At 40.9% G+C, this 16,023-nt stretch overlaps 1 protein-coding gene across 4 annotated transcripts in view; it reads right to left on the bottom strand.

Annotated features, from left to right (window-relative positions):
* Positions 1-410: 410 nt before the first annotated feature.
* per2 (period circadian clock 2) overlaps positions 411-16,023 on the bottom strand; it is a 34,418-nt gene continuing 18,805 nt past the window's right edge. Inside the window, exons 3-24 of one of the 4 annotated variants that reach the window (XM_067605876.1) lie at positions 15,852-15,944; positions 15,474-15,628; positions 14,795-14,916; positions 14,419-14,620; positions 13,449-13,500; positions 12,692-12,834; positions 12,207-12,285; positions 11,988-12,094; positions 11,732-11,885; positions 11,468-11,582; positions 10,991-11,140; positions 10,577-10,667; positions 10,225-10,405; positions 9,906-10,021; positions 9,539-9,745; positions 8,331-8,594; positions 6,871-7,778; positions 6,324-6,440; positions 5,401-5,650; positions 5,089-5,215; positions 3,389-3,539; positions 411-2,888 (exon numbers count right to left, since the gene is read on the bottom strand). In XM_067605876.1, coding sequence (XP_067461977.1) covers positions 2,691-2,888; positions 3,389-3,539; positions 5,089-5,215; positions 5,401-5,650; positions 6,324-6,440; positions 6,871-7,778; positions 8,331-8,594; positions 9,539-9,745; positions 9,906-10,021; positions 10,225-10,405; positions 10,577-10,667; positions 10,991-11,140; positions 11,468-11,582; positions 11,732-11,885; positions 11,988-12,094; positions 12,207-12,285; positions 12,692-12,834; positions 13,449-13,500; positions 14,419-14,620; positions 14,795-14,916; positions 15,474-15,628; positions 15,852-15,944 — 3,982 coding nt within the window. In that variant the 3' untranslated portion in view covers positions 411-2,690. The remainder of the gene's footprint in view (positions 2,889-3,388; positions 3,540-5,088; positions 5,216-5,400; positions 5,651-6,323; positions 6,441-6,870; positions 7,779-8,330; positions 8,595-9,538; positions 9,746-9,905; positions 10,022-10,224; positions 10,406-10,576; positions 10,668-10,990; positions 11,141-11,467; positions 11,583-11,731; positions 11,886-11,987; positions 12,095-12,206; positions 12,286-12,691; positions 12,835-13,448; positions 13,501-14,418; positions 14,621-14,794; positions 14,917-15,473; positions 15,629-15,851; positions 15,945-16,023) is intronic. The other 3 variants (XM_067605877.1, XM_067605879.1, XM_067605878.1) reach the window with 3 other exon arrangements.

The following is a 16,023-nucleotide window of genomic DNA, read 5'->3' as shown; positions in this document are numbered from 1 at the left end:
TAAAATTCAATTTATAGTAGCTGCTATTATATCCTGGTTGATTTTAAGTCACCCTACAGACTCTAAAAAGAGAAAACAGAACATTTTACTAGTTTTTCTCTCATCTGTAGTTCAACTAATTCACTTTAGCAAAAATATATATCGATTTTAATACGTATTTCTTCCAATTGAACCCTTTAAAAGGCAATTTCTGTCAATGTCATGCCTAAATCACTCTATCAATCCTTGCCATTTGTCAAACGTGCATCTGCTGCAAACAGGTATTAAGTACAGTAAGTCGTTTACACTCATTAATCGTTCATTAATTGGTCAGTTGCGAGTATTTGTCCAATTTAACCTAATATGCGCATCTTGCCACAGTGTAAACAAGCCCTGTGTGACGCAAAGCAGAAAATACGACAACTTCAGTGTAAATTAGGCAACATTTTTATTAAACATAAACAGATTGATCTCCATTAAAAATAAGAAAGAAAATAATAATAATAATAATAAAAAAGGTGCATTGTTGTCAGTGTCTGTTCAGATAACAGAAAGACAAATGACAAAATTCAGGAAATGTTCAAGTCGCCGAGATCTTAGAGCTTCAAAGTGAAGGAAAAGTCTCCACACAGTCACTTGACATCTGTCTGAGCTGCTTTATACCCGTGCAATAACCCTAAAATGTAACTTCTGAAGTGACCACACGTTTGTTCTGAACGGTAATGAGCTTCAGTCGCTTCCACAGGATGCTCTTTTTCCATATTTATGAGGGGCAACATCAGACAATTTCAAGTGTCATGTGACACACTTTTAAAACATCAACATTCTCCGCACTTTATATTTATCACCCACCATAAACAACAACGTATCATGGCAGAGGAACTGATCCTAATCCTGATTAAACAACTCACATTTTCCAAATAGTATTTATTTACAGTAAATAGTAATCTTGGTCCTGCTTGTCTTTTAAGCTGGATTTTCTGTCTTAACTTAAAAACACACGAACAGTTCAGTTTATACAGAGACACTCTTACATTGTATGAAAAAATATATGCTCAGAGTCAGTGACTGTTACAAACATTCACACAAGCACTGAAATGTGTTAAATAAAGTGTTTCTTTTAAGTGAAAGGCATCTGAAGAACACTTCAGTAGAAGTTTCACAGCTGATACTGAAAAAAATGCAAGAAACTGATGAAAAAAATGGTCGAGGGAGGGATTTAAATTTTAAATTACATAAATTTACAGATATTATATGAGATGACCGGCTGGTGAGTAAATGTAGCTTACAGTATGTGTAGCACCTGATTGTCTCCTCTCAGTGCAGACTCAAATGTTTTCACTGCCTCCATTGTAGCATCAGTAGTGGAAACTAACTTGGAACATTTACGTACTTAAGTATAATTTTATCATACTTGTACTTGACATTTTATGCTACTTTAGATTTACTCCACATTTATCTGACAGCTTTAGTTGATAGTCAAACAACATATGATCAGCTTATAAAATATGATTCATTATTACAGGTTAAACTGCTCAAATGATTTAATATAAGAAAAAAATAGCTTGGAAGCTACAAAAAGCTGCTGATGGATCAATAATAATCCAATAAATAACATATATCATAATAAAAAAAAACTGAGGTGCATTTATGCATAATGAGTACTTTCATTTTCATACTGTGAGTATATGCTGATAATACTGATATACTTTTACTTAAGAATGCAGTTTTACTTGTAACAGAGTATTTTTACATTGTGGTATTACTGCTTCTATTCAAGTAAAAGATCTGAGTATTTCTTCCACTGCTGGTGTGGATGGAGGTAGTGAAAAGCTTTAGCCCTTGTCCAGCCTTTTTTCCAAGTTCTCAACGTCTCCTTTTTTTTTTCTCATGTACATAATGTAAAGAACATTTTGCAACAACCAGAAATAAATTAGGGCAAATGGAGCGAATGTACAGTGCAGGAACCTCATTCTCATTTCTCCTTTTCTTCCAGTGCAGCCCACAAAGTGCACTTGTGCGTTCATTTAGAGCTTGATGGGTACGCACGACTGGAGTTTCTGAAACTTTAAAAAACTGTTAACACTGCATGTTGACGTAGCACAGTGTTGTTGTAGCTGAGGAAATCGCGTCACAAAATACTGAATTCAATCAGAAACCGCAACAGTTAGAACACCACTGAGCCACTTCCTGGCGTGTTACTGCTCCAGTTGGTTAATGCTTGTTTGACCTCGACACAACTGCCTGTTGTATCAGCACAAACTGTATTTGCCTCGCTGGGCTCTGCATCTCCTAATCAGTGCATACCACACTTCCTCTAAGTGCTGCACATTGATAAGTGCTACAAAAACAATAATGAATGAACACAGAAAGTCGGCACTCACCAGTAAGCACCACAAAAAAATAAAATAAAATAAAATAAAATAAAATGCTGCCCAGTGCAGCTTTAAAGTAATATATTAAAATAAAGTGTAATTTAATGTCCACTACATATATTCACATTCAACAAAAGTCTTGACTGTTTGAGCCACAGTTTTTGTAAACATGTAAAACTCATGAAAACAGCAAGACAGAGACAGTTATTATTTTTGTAAGAAGAGCCAAGAGCCAGTACGATGCTCTGTGTAAATTAGGGCCCTCTTCATTGTCGTGGTCGCTCAGAGCAAGAGTCTGATGGGCAGTGAACGTCACTCTGAAAGTCTTGGTTGTGTCTAAGAGCTGGAGCCGGGAGAAGGGCCCTGGCAGGAGATGACAACACCGTCTGAGGGCTCCTCTCCGGACCTCCTCTGGCAGCTGATCTCCCCTGTGTCTGTGTCACCGATGTCCAGGTCCGGCTGGTCCTCTGCTGCCACAGCCACTGCCGCCGCCGCCTCCGCTGCCTCTGATGTACTGTCACAGCAAGAGCACACCTGGAAACCACAAATCAGGCATTAAAGTGAGAGGAGGAGAGATAAGCGTGTAAAGGAAACAAAGACGCATAGGTTGGGTGTACAACTTTCACAACTTTTGATGTTCTTTTAAGAAATATCTCATGACCAAGACAAAAAAATCCCCTAAATATAGTTCACATAACAGACTTGACTCAACCCACATATAAACAAAAATCTATTATTTCTTAGTATGACTTTTTCCATGACAGACAACATCTTTAAATATCTTTACAAGTTTGATATCAACTAATAATGTGACAAATCTATCATAAAGGAAAAACGTCAGTCATAAAAACATGGGAGGCCTCTTTCCTAAACATTTAATTGAGCTATAAAACAACTAAAAATCACATTTTCAGTATCTCAAAGAAAAGCTGGTGACATTCAAATTGAACATCAGTATCTTTCCTGCTGCACATAATCCATTTCAAAGCTACACCAAGCGATTGTTCGATAAACTCTTTGATTTTCCTTCCTACCTTGACGTCTATCGCCTTGGGCAGACCTCCCTTCTTAATCCAGGGGTGGACTTCAATCAGCTCCTTCTTCTGTTCCTCTGTGAAGCGCGGCTGGCCCTTCTGCATCAGCCGCAGCTTCTCTCTGTCCTGTCTGAGCACTCTCTGGATGTCACTGCAGACGCAAGCAAACATAGACAAACTCAATATACTAATGCAACTAGCCAACAGTCACATCTGGTTGATTTTTGTCGTTATTTTCTAGCATTTGCAATGTCTTACGGTACTTTTAAAAAAAAACTTTCTACAATGCCAGCAAAAATCTACAGTCATCTATTGATTGTCCCATTCAGTGTTTGTCTCCTCTCATCTACTAACTGTTAGTGTCTATCTGCCATCTAGTGGTTGAATTGGTTCATTGTCACTGCTACGTCAAGCTTAAATGCAAACTGACTCTTGTTTCGATTTAGAGAAGTTGACCACAATAGAAAATCTTGAGTGCTGTCTCTCATGCACAAGTGAGACAATACAAAACAAGTTTAACAAAACAAAAACAAGCTGTGGAGCCACAGACCCTTTTTGGTTGTTCACACAGGACAGGCAGTAAAAAGTAGTTTTATGAATTAGTAGTTAAGATGTTTTGAATAAATGGGGCTCATCACTAATTTTAGTGGTTCTGCCTGAAGAGAGCAATTGCAAAACAGTAAGAACTACGAGTCTGAACAAAAAATTAGCACTATCATTACATTTCTGCAGCCTAAAGACGCCACTTTGAGATACGTGTGCACAGCCAGGGGGCAGAAAACTGACAACAGTACTGTAAAGGATGAGTTGAGTTGAGGATCAGTTGTTGTGCAATAAATCCCAAGAGGGGCACATCCCTTCCAGCACAGAATGCACAATAACATGTATCAACAACACATTTGCAAGCATGAAAATTGAACTGTTCTGGTCAATACATCAGCCTCCAGCAGCACAGTTGCTAAAAACAGCAATTGAATGTTAGACTCCTGTTTGAAGGAGAACTCCTGTCCTTGAATTAGGAATCAACTGGCCTATGTTACGCTTAAAAACTGCATCCTAACGAGTCGCTTTTTTTTTTTTAATCCTATAAACTGCAGAAGTACACACTGGATGCACGGCGCTCTCCTTCACTATTTGTCTTCAACTTATATTTTGGGTTGTATATTGTAAAGCTCTTTTGTCTTACGACATGGTCAGGGCTCTAGATTTTAATAACTTATGGATGATTTTGCCCAGAAAATTATGAAGCTGTTTAAAGGTTTCAGTGTGGAACTTTTTGGTGTAGTTGGACCTCTGTGTGTCATGCTGGCTGCCAAGAAATTTCATTGTCTGTCAAGAGGCAGCACACTCTAAAAAAATTGAGGAAATGCGAGGTAAGTTTACCTGTAAAAAATCTTTTTTATAGTCCCCCACTAAGTAAAGTTATTTCTAAATGTCCACAAATGAGCTGCTGTATCACAGATGAAGTGACAACCTGTCTATTCATGAGTAACAGAGGACAGTCTGCCTGGACGCAGGCTTACCCTTACACTTCCATAACAATCGGAAGGCTGATAAAATATTAATCTGATCAAACGATAGTGTCCACAGGGCGACTATCCTACTCCTCACTGGCTACGCCTTTGTGCTCCTGATAGGTCATCATGACCTTGTCATCTGTGTTGGCAATGAGCAGTCACATCGGGTCCTGTAGTACATACTTGATGAAGTGGTCGCTCTGCTCCATCTCCATGGGGTTCCCGTCACTGCCGCTTGAATGACTTTTGACCTTCTGGCTGTTCTGGGACGAGTCCACGCTGCCAAAGTATTGACTACTGTTGTTGCTTCCTGTAAGGTAATGCAAAACCTCAGCATTAATCAATATAAATGCAGGCTTTACAACAAGTGCTGAACCATAGATTTGGTAGATTTGTGAACTTTTATTCAGTTTTTATTGCTCATTTACTCTTGAGAATGTATGAAGTTCACTTTATCTCATACTATCCATAAAATGTTGAAAGTTTAGTCCAGACCTGTTCCACTACCGGAGGTCCCACTAGCTGAGGTCCCACTAGCTGAGGTTCCGCTGGCGGACGTCCTGCTCTTTGATGTCCCGCTGTTAGATGTCCCGCTGGCTGACGTTCCACAGCCATTAGACCGAGAGCCCATGGACCCCGAGGTGGCTGAGCCGGTGCCTGAACAGGAGTCCTCATGCAGGATGATGTCCAACATGTCGCTGGACAAGGAGTTTGCATCGCTGTTAGCGTCACCACGAGAGCTCGTCTGCAAGAGAGACATCAGTGATACCATTAAAGAGAAGCCTGACATCAACATACTGTACTACTGCTGCATCTTTGTAATAGAGGCCAGTGCAGTATCATTGGCCATGTTGCCTACACAGTGAGGCTGAGCAAAGTTACCAGAGAGTTTTTATCCTGCGTACACTGATCCCTTTCAAGGAGGGAAATCTTTACATATATAAATTGAATCTTGTACAGTAAATTTAACAGTTTGGGAAACAACATTCACTGCATTCATGTGTAACAGAAGATAGACGTTTGCTGCACTTATCAGTAGAATACAACTAAGATAAAACGATAACATGTTCCCACGTTTTTCTTTTGATGCTACAACTCAGTTCTACTGCTAATATTAGTGGTATTGTTCAAGGCTTAGAGGTCTTACATGTGTACAATAACATTTTTCAGTAACTCAATCCATCATTTGTTTTCCTGGTCAGATTATGTCTTTTTAAAGTTTCTCAGTCTCATGCGTTCATAAAATCAATGTCAGTCCTGGCAAAATGTTTTACTGGGTAGACAAGAACAGTGTAAGATCAATCAATTGTAAGTCATGAAAAGGAAAAAAGAAAAACTGTTACAGTTGTAATTGACATATGGAATTGCGGGAGTAATGGGATTGGAGAAGTGTGGAGGTTTTCAGATGATTCGCCTACCTCTTTGCTGCAAGCCCTCAGCCTAGAGCACACTTTATCCCAAGACAAACGCTCACAGACACAGGGCGTGCCCTCGTAATACAAGGGTCCAGGTGTACAAAGGAGACTGAGAGATGGCTAAAGGGTGTAAGGGATAATAACATCATGTGTTAACACCCTGGGCCACATTTCATTGTGAGGAGTCTAGACTGACTTGACTTTACACATGGCATAGCATTACAATAGTAAGAAACTGCTGCACTTTTAATAATGTGAATAATCTGGAGGAATAACTGTGACGATGGCATTAAATCCCAAAAGGCTGAGCGACATATGAATGAATGTCTCGGGGGAACATGCCACAGCCTACCTACAGGAGTTCAAACACCCCACAATGATTAAGTTCAGCGAGGCATTGACATAAAATCCTGACAATTTACCGTAAGAAGGTTACAGAGTGAAGAATACGGCTATCAGTCACAGGCATTGGGAGACTTGGGGTGGAAAAGGAAAGAGAAAGAAAAGGAAAGAAGACAGCAAAGAAGACGGGGTTTGTTTCCTTGGTTACCTGTTTCAGCTCCCTCTCTTTGGCCTGGTTGCCACTTGCTCCTTTCTCCCTTTCAGCTGTACTGTTCCCTGGTCCTCCAGAGGAGAGCACAGTAATGTCCTGCCTGTCCACAGACAGCTCCAGCTCCAGCAGGTTCAGAGGCGAGCTGCAGCGAGACTGGAACAGCGGAGGGGACGCCTGGCCTTCACCTCCTCCAGACTGTGGTGTAGAGGAGCGAGACTGGCCCTCCATGGTGGCCTTTGGAGTTTCCGAGGATGGAGGGAAGTAGAATGACGGGGTCATGTAGCCTGCTTGAGGACCAAAGGGATTCTGGGAGTTAAACTGGGTCTGAATACTGAAAGCAGGTGCAGCTGTGAAGGCACCCTGGACTGGAAAGGCAGCCTGACAAAAAGGCTGCGTTTGGGTGGGGAAGCCACCAGTCTCTGCGTGGTACACCGGCTGTGGTGGTGGAGGCCCGGGGGCCATTTGAGGGTACATGTAGTTGGGCAGCACTAGAGCCACAATAGGAGTGACCATGGGGGCGGTGTAAGGAGCAGGATGGATGGGTGGCGGGCAGGGAGGGGCCTGGGTGCCCTGGTTGTTCACAAAGCCTTGTAGAGTCACATCTGTGTGGGGATCAATGGAATTGGCTCTAGGGTAAACCTGGAGGGGGTAGCCTGGCATCATGGCGGGGTAGGCCATGGGAAAAGTGGACTGTGAGGTGTCAGAGGGAGACCAAGAGGTCGGGTTAAGTCCGTGGTTCCGAAGAGGAGGCCGCAGCTGCTGTTGTCTATGATGGGACGCTGTGCTGTCTGATGACTCGATCTGCTTTGCTCGCTTTGACTTGGTCTTCTTATTCCGTACACCCCGGCGTGTGGTGGGTTCCACACTCGGTCCACCTGGCTTGGCGGAGCGAGCAGCAGGTACAGCTATGGGGCCAGAAGATAAAACAGAATTTGGTGAGTGATTTGGGAATTTGATAAAAGTGATTATTGTTGAAAACGTTTGAGTTTGCCAGTAAGAGTATGAGTTAATAAACAGAGTATGAGAATAATTCCAGTTTATTTAAAAACTTTTGTCTTATTTCTGGGCATCATTTCTATTGGTTATGATAACACTGTCCAACAAAGTAATTGTTGAGATCCAAGAACAAAGCGACATTGCTACAACAAAGTTCAATGGGGCAGAAACACAAGCAGTCAAACTGTGTTTACAAGTGTCAGAAATGTTTACAACTGACATACAACTGTCTGCTGTGCTTTCTCTTCTAAATAAGTTTGACTGACCTTGGGTTTGTCTGAAACCTGTATAATGATCTGACATCTCCTGTCTCCTGCCCCATCAGAATTAGTGAGTGCAATGTTACAGTTACCAATAATATGATTGCCAAAACTATGAAAACAAGACCTAAATTGTAATAAACCAGACTTATCCGTAAAAAGGATTCTGATATGATGTGTCAGTGTGGTGGGCAGTGGTACCATCGCTGGTGATCTGTTCTCTCTGGCGCTCCAGGTACTGAGAGCAGTTTGCTTTGAGGGTTTTGAGTCCGCGAAGCTCTTTGAAGCGGTACAGAAAGGCCTGCTCCTCCTTCTGCGTATGGGCTGCCAAAACCTGCTTGGTCAACCCCAGTTTCTTGTAGGACTCCCTCTCCTGACTGGGAGGTGAAACAGCAGAAGGAGGAACTCCAGAGTTCTTGCTGGATTCTGCAGTCTCTCCTGCACCTGAGATGTCCTCTATGATCTCTGTACGGATGACAGTGGGGAAACAGTTTTAACATACAACAAAGAAATAAAAAGTGGAGTTTTATGTACAACTGTTAAGCATTTGCAGTGACAACAACAAAAGCAATGTTGATCAAACATTACAGTGGCTTGCGTTGTTGCATACAGTATAATGGACTTGTCTTTAAAAAACAATAAAAGTGGGAACCCTCTTTCTAAGCCAGTGGTCAAATAACAAGACAACTGCAGAGTTAAAAACTGCATAATTACTATTTACTTAATATGTCCCAAACACATGTTCACTCCATCATGGGTTTTTTGATTTGTGCTGGAGTTGTGCTCACTCGCTGGCTACAATGAGTATTATAGCGTCTATGGAAAGTATTAATGTTGGGTCTGTTTGTTTGACAATGTCAACTCATTCATCATGACTGCAATTAATATTGTATTTCTGCACTGATCTTAACCTGGCCGGTTGATAAAACTTTCACTGCTTATTAACATGATCCTCATCACTGTTTGAACGAGCCGAATGTTACGGATTGCAACTCTAACACATAATTGTTGCAATGGAGAAATTCTACAAACTGATGAAATGAGAACCAGAGCTGCCACCGACGTATCGCACATTGTGGATATTTAGATCAGACAAAAAAAAAAATTCTTATTACCACCATTGCAGTTATTTTATATTGTGGGGAGAGTCAACTTTTTCTGTGTTTGAGATACAAGTTGCCAAACATCCACTGAAAAACACCACACATGTATACACACACATAAAAAGACACAGAGAATAAAGCATGTACACACAAAAGGTGTTCAGTTGCATTTACAGTGCTGTGCTGTGAGACAGTTACTAAGGTTCCTTTTGTATAATAGTACATTTTGACCTGAAACCTTTGTGTGACAAATATGCAACAATAGAGGAAATAAGGTTGGAGGAAAACTTTTTCACAGCACTGTACCTGACTCTGGTTGAGGTTTCTTGTCCCCTACGTGCACTATTGTGCTACTGTAGCTACACTGGCTGGTTATGGACACCACACTTTCTGGTTTGTTAGGTACAGGTAGGGGCAGTGAATTGCCCACTACTGCTGTGGTTGTGTCACTGGACTTTTTGTCTTGATCATCCAAAGCGGAGAGACCAGAATGATCCTTCAACAAGGCTGGTTCTGCCAAAGAGAACAGAGAACAAGAGATACTGACGTGGAACTCAGTCTGAGAGAGAAGTTTAAAGGGAAGACTTTGAAGGCCTTAGAGGGCCATAGCTTTGTATGATGAGATGATATTAAGTTACCCTTTAATAGAAGGAAATGAAGTGATGAAACATACCTTCAGACACCTGCATGCTGTCGGATCCTTTTTCATCCGAGTTAGAGGATGTAGTGTTACTGGAAGATTGGCACTTCCTCTTCATGGTGATGGGAACATTACAGTTCTCCAAGTACCTATGGGAATCACAACAACACACTGATGAGTTTCTTTTTCTATCAATTAATTATCTGCAGGGATAACAGACAAGAGGTGAAACCACTTGCTACTTACTCCAACATGCCAAACACAAAATATGAATACATTGATATTATGCTGATACCACAGCATGGAATGTGGTTATCATTCAATGACATCATGTGGATCCTTATATTCGTACCTGATAACACTGTCCAGACAGCTGATCTGCTGGTAGGAGTAGACAGTTTGATCATTGAATGCCATCTCGTCCTGGGAAGAAGTCCTACTCTCCTCCACCGTCGCCCCGGTCTCCTTCAGGTTGAGAGGAGCTGCCGAGTCTTTGGGCCGCACCACTGCTGGGCTCTTCTGTGCAGACTCTACTGAGGAGAGGCCGGGAGTTAGTGGACGAGCAAAGGATGGCGTCAATTTAACAACAAATATGACATTTTCCCAACAACAGAACAAGTCTCAAAAAGACGCATTTTCTTTCTCACCACATCTGTTTCACACAAACACACACAGATGTGCAGGTATTTATCAGTTGGACTTACTGCTACTGGCTTTCTTGTTGTCTGGTTTGGTTGTCTGCTGCTCCTGGCTCTTCTGAAGATGTATTCCCTTACAGATTTCCTGAAAAGTTCGCTGTGAGACAGAGACAAGACTTAAGAGTCAGTATACAATAAATTTTGTTAAACACATTGACATTCTGTTGTATCTGATCTCAAATAAGTTGGTAGTAGTTTTATTAAGATGATTTATTCTAAAAAATTCAACGTGGCTCAATTCATTTCAATAAATATAAATACTTTTCACGTTAAGGCTGAAATGGAAGGATCCTGCTTTTCAGGAATCAGGCCAAAGTTATTGTGTATAAAATAAACCACCTAATATTTCCTGTTGCCGCAAGCAGGACCGCCTGGGCTGGAACACATTTTAACAGACTGTAAGTATTTGGGTTTACTCACAGGTCTGGTTTTGCCGCTCACTTCCTCTTCCTCTCGCTGCATCTTGGTCCTGCTGCCATTGTTTAGGCTCTCACTAGAAGAGGTCATGCCCAGAATGTGGTCATTGCTGTTCAGACTATTGTAGCCACTGGACCCGTTGTTATGAATCGGCTAATCGAAGATAAAGAAAGGGAAGAAATGAATAGATAGTGTTGCAGTGCAGAGAAGATATAGCATCCAAGTGTTGCTCTTAGTTTTCTTGTTAAGGTCTTAAGTTTGTTCTTCCAATTTCCACCATGTTGTGTCTCTGCTTGTCATCTTAGTTTTGCTTGTTAATTTCTCTAAAAGTCAGACATTTCTTGAAGCCCTCACCTGTAAATACTGGCATTTGCATCTACCTATCTATCATCACTGTTCATTAATGTTTAACTTAAATAAACTACCTCTTCTTCTGTAATTCATTCCTTATCATTTCTTTAATTCCTTATCCTCTCTCACCTGCAGCAGGAGCCTGTGGATCTGCTCAGTAATCTCCTGGATGTCAGAGTCAATGTTCTTCATCTCGGCCACAGCAGAGGACGGGGCCACGAAAACATCTTCATTCACAGGTCCCCTGAAAAACAACAACAAACGCATCAGCAGGTCAAGATAAACTTTCTGCAACATACATGTTAAAAATCATTACTATGTATTCAAGCACTGGGATATTGATCTATGATAAACTCTGAATCAATATACATATTACAAAGTAGTAATACTCACATTCGCACTTTGTGTCTCCCAATAACAAAGGAGACTTTGCGGCTCCAGGGATTGACGAAACTGGACCAGCTGGTGTCGAGAATGATATATTCTCCGTTTCGTGCGCAGAACCGGATGGACGAGTGGTCAAATGGTTGCCCTGCGTACTGGAGGACTGCAGAGAAAGCCCGAAAATATAATCAGATCACTGTGGGGACAGATTTTCTGTGCAGAAACAGGAAATTCTTCCTTTATCTGTTTCAGTCCGTGAACTCACTCTTTCTGTGGATGGCCAGCATGATCGGTCGGTCATTTGGATGCAAGTGGAGGAGGACTGGGGTGCCAATCAGGTCCTGGGGGAGGTACCCGAGGAGAGGAACCGCCCTAATACACACAAAACACATATCACTTTGTTAGCTAGCAAGTTATAGCATCAGTACTCTTACAGTTTAATAATCCCTTGCTCAACAATAAAATAATTTGCGCTAAGGCTTACCGCTCATCTACATCCTGGAACACACAACTTGGAGAGTGTGTGGTGGTGAAGATACGTTTGTCTGTTGGAATTCTGGGTGCTTTAAGGAAAAGAAAAAAACAAATGTAATTACAGAGGTCTATGTCATCTCAAATAGAACTGGGGCTAGTTTAAAAAGTAATCTTTCAGATGCAGGAGTCAAACAGGAGAAAGATGTTCTCTGCTCATTTCACTACATAATTACTTTAAAATCTCAATATTTTATTTGCACTTTTATTACTTAACTGAGTATTATGATTTTGCTTACAATGTATGCTAATAGTAGCTGAGCATTATAATACATACAGGAGCATTATAATAAATACAGGATGTGACAGTGGCTGGGAACTTACATTAAACATGTAGCTATAGTTTGATATATGGAGCGACATTATTCCTGAATGCTTTTCATTACTTTTTGTCTGATTCATAAAACTGGCTTCCCAAACCTGTATATGGGCCCTTACCATCATAACCAGAGTGAACCCTCTCAGCCAGGAGGAGGCAGCAGAACTGGTCCTCAGCATGCACTGTGTCTTGGACCTTCATCAGGTAGGGTGTCATGCGGAAAGGATAGTACTGCAGGTCGCCCTCACACTCCTTTCCACCGCTGGAAATGAGTTAAAAGAAGAGTCAAATAAAACCAAATCAAGCCAAGAGCCAAGCCAAGGTCTATTCCATTCAAGTATTCACAAATATTCTCAATTATTCATTCATACTTGCATTCATGAATTTTGGATTTCAAGATTCTGAACACAAGGGGGCAGTGTTTACCTTTTTCCCAACCATATATAAATGTTCCTGTTCATTCTTTAATTTTTGCTCTTGCATGTTTCAGACTTCAATTGTCATGAAATTTTTGCAAAGTAAATTTATTTCTACATCAGGTGACGACTCAAATCAGACTGAGAATTATGTTTAAACAAAGTCCTACTATTGTTCAAGGTTTGACACTTGTCAGGATTTGGAGTGAAAAAAATAATACAATCAATGGAAACTTCCAACAAGTACAGTAAGGTCTGTGTGTGTGTTTGATATGTGTGTGTCTGTCTGCCTATATGTATAACTCTGCCTTGGAAAAAGCATCTGATTACAGTTTACACGCATGTGATGTCACAAACTAATTGAAAAGCATGTAGAGTGGAATGAACCGATGAATAAAAATTGCAAGCAGGGACGAGCAGCAGATGGCCTGACACTGTGGTTGAACTAACACCCACCCACCTGATACGACAGAAGAAGGACTTCTCCTGCATGCAGTCAGACGGGGATGACTCTGAAACGGGAAAAAAGGATATGTTTCAATTCAAAGGCAACGCGATCCTGCCGAATGCTAGTCGGGGTCTCGGTTCCTGCAAGCGCTCGAGCTTTGATTAATTCCTGAAAAAACATCATTTGGGACCGCGGCTCTGTATTTAAATGCAATGAATTTAAACAGAGAGTTCTTTATTTGGTAGGCTAACCAAAATATTTCCAGGCATAGTGGTGACAAAGCACAACAGAAAAAACGGCTGCTCTTTTATTGTAGAAAAGATTTAAGGTAACTGAATAAAATTCATAAGCTTTTGCTGACCCAAAAGGCAATGTGGCCATTATCAATTAAACTAGAGAGGACATAATGAGCTCTTTGAGTTGCTGAAACACACAGAAAATCAGAAAAAGTCAATATTCTTGAGCAACTGCCTCTGCTGTCACAATGTTGTTAATCTATTCTTTCCATGGAATTAAATACATTTTAATTTCTGCATTCAGTCTCAGGCAGTTTTACATTTTATTCTTCTGTGAAGTATTAGGTGGACTAAAAGGTGTTCCTATTCAGTGGCTCCCCCTTTGCTTTCCTATTTTTGCTTTTGCATCTGAGAAAGCACAGTCTATTCTATCCAGCTTGAAGTGGCAAACATTAACAGTTTGATGAATGACTAAGGCCAGGTCAACTTGATCTTAATGTCAGCCTGTGCTTTACTGACACGTCGCCAAGAAAATGTGTCAAGGGATCTCATTCACTTTCATTTTTGCTTTTCTCATTATATTTGCTCATGTACGATACTTAAAAACAATGTGAATTATGTGACTAGACCTCCTCATCTCTCTGTATCACTGTCATCTTTACTAACCACAATCATGATGAAGGATCTCCTCTCGGTTATTACTATTAAAGTGACTTAAAAGAGCCATGTAGCTGTTATATATGTACCTGCTCCTGTGCACACGCTCCAGGAGGGCAGGCGGTAAGGCGTTGTGAAGCTGTAGAACACGCTAACGTCCTGCGGCGTCAGGAACTCCACAAACTTGCTGTTCTTGAACACCTCTCTTTTGCAGTTGAGGATGGAGGCAGCCTGGTCAGAAATGTAAACTATCCTTCCTGTGATGAGAGACACTGCTACTGCGAAAATGTCCTGTCGAAGAGACAAGTGTAATGGGAAAATTACTAATCGGACAAACAAAAAACTACTCAGATACAGTCAAGTATTTTTGTTAACTTCAGTGAACATGTCTGAAAGCTGGAGTTGCACACAACAATATCTAAATTTAAATATTTCTGTTATTTTAAACATAATTCAATGACTTACATTGTTTTTCAGGGTGTATTCAGAAGTAATGCTGTCTATCTCCTCTATCGTATAAGACGATACATCCAGGCCTGAAGGTTGACTGTCATTGATCATCAGCAGCTGGTAATACTCCTCATTGGCTGCAAGAAACAATAAATGTGATTTTGTCATACATAAAACATAACATTGAACAAACACTGGTTGGAAGGTGACAATTCACACAATTATGAGCAATATTCTCTACTAGCTTGAATGAGGAGCACAATAACAAGATGATCTAATCAAGCTGAAGACATTTTTTAATAATGAATAATGTCTCTCTGCCACACTCAAATGCGTCATTTACTACGACAACCAATACGTAGACTTAAGTGCTAAACCCCTCCCCGCCCATTTCCATCTGTAAATGTTTAGGCAGGGTAGCCTATAATGACCATTACGCCTACAAAAAATTTCCCCTCCTGCTCAGTTATATCCTTATTTCATTTTTTTTGGATCTCAGCTGCTTCTCTTCCTGAGAGCCAGAGAAAAGACATTCTTTTGGTACAGATAATTACTACATTCGTGTATATATTACTCATTGGAAACATATAATAAAACAGACTTCGAAACTGCAGGTATATAGGAACAGACCCCAAAACACAGGAAGGACAGAAGCACAGAGAAGACAGACAAGTTGGATGTGAATGTATTTTACCTGCCACCTGTTTGACACAGCGCAGGGCGTACTTGAGGGTGTTCACCGTAGACGATTTGTTATTGTGTCTCTTCTCAGGAGGAAGGTGAAGCTTCAGCTCTTTCAGGGTTTTAATCACTTCCTTCTGTGTCTTGGCTTTGGCGGATTCCTCACTACTGCAATTTGTACAATCACACATATGTGCAGCGGCAAGTCAGATATGGCAACAAGTATGAAGAGTCCCTTAAAGCCAGATTAAATACAATGAAATAATATTTAACTCTTTCATATTCTCATTTTATAAGCAGCATTGGGTGGTAAACTAAGAATGAGACTGTTGTCCTGTGATGTGACTCAGACTGTGTGACACCGTGATACATTGGTGGTCGGTGCACTAACCTGCAGCCGCTGGTTGAAGGGTTGTCCTGCTCCGAGCTCAGCAGACTGAAGGCGTTTGAGCTGCTGGGAGGAGATGGACTATGGGAGTTGGAGCTGTGAGGGAGAGTGAGAAGGAGAATCATAAATTTTGCAACAAAGTAGAAGAAATTGTAACTTAAATTACATTGAAGAG

This window comes from Thunnus thynnus, chromosome 12 (genome assembly GCF_963924715.1).
Source record: "Thunnus thynnus chromosome 12, fThuThy2.1, whole genome shotgun sequence".
Classification (NCBI taxonomy): domain Eukaryota; kingdom Metazoa; phylum Chordata; class Actinopteri; order Scombriformes; family Scombridae; genus Thunnus; species Thunnus thynnus.
Note: the sequence above shows the minus strand (reverse complement) of the source record. Positions and strands in the feature narration are given on the sequence as shown.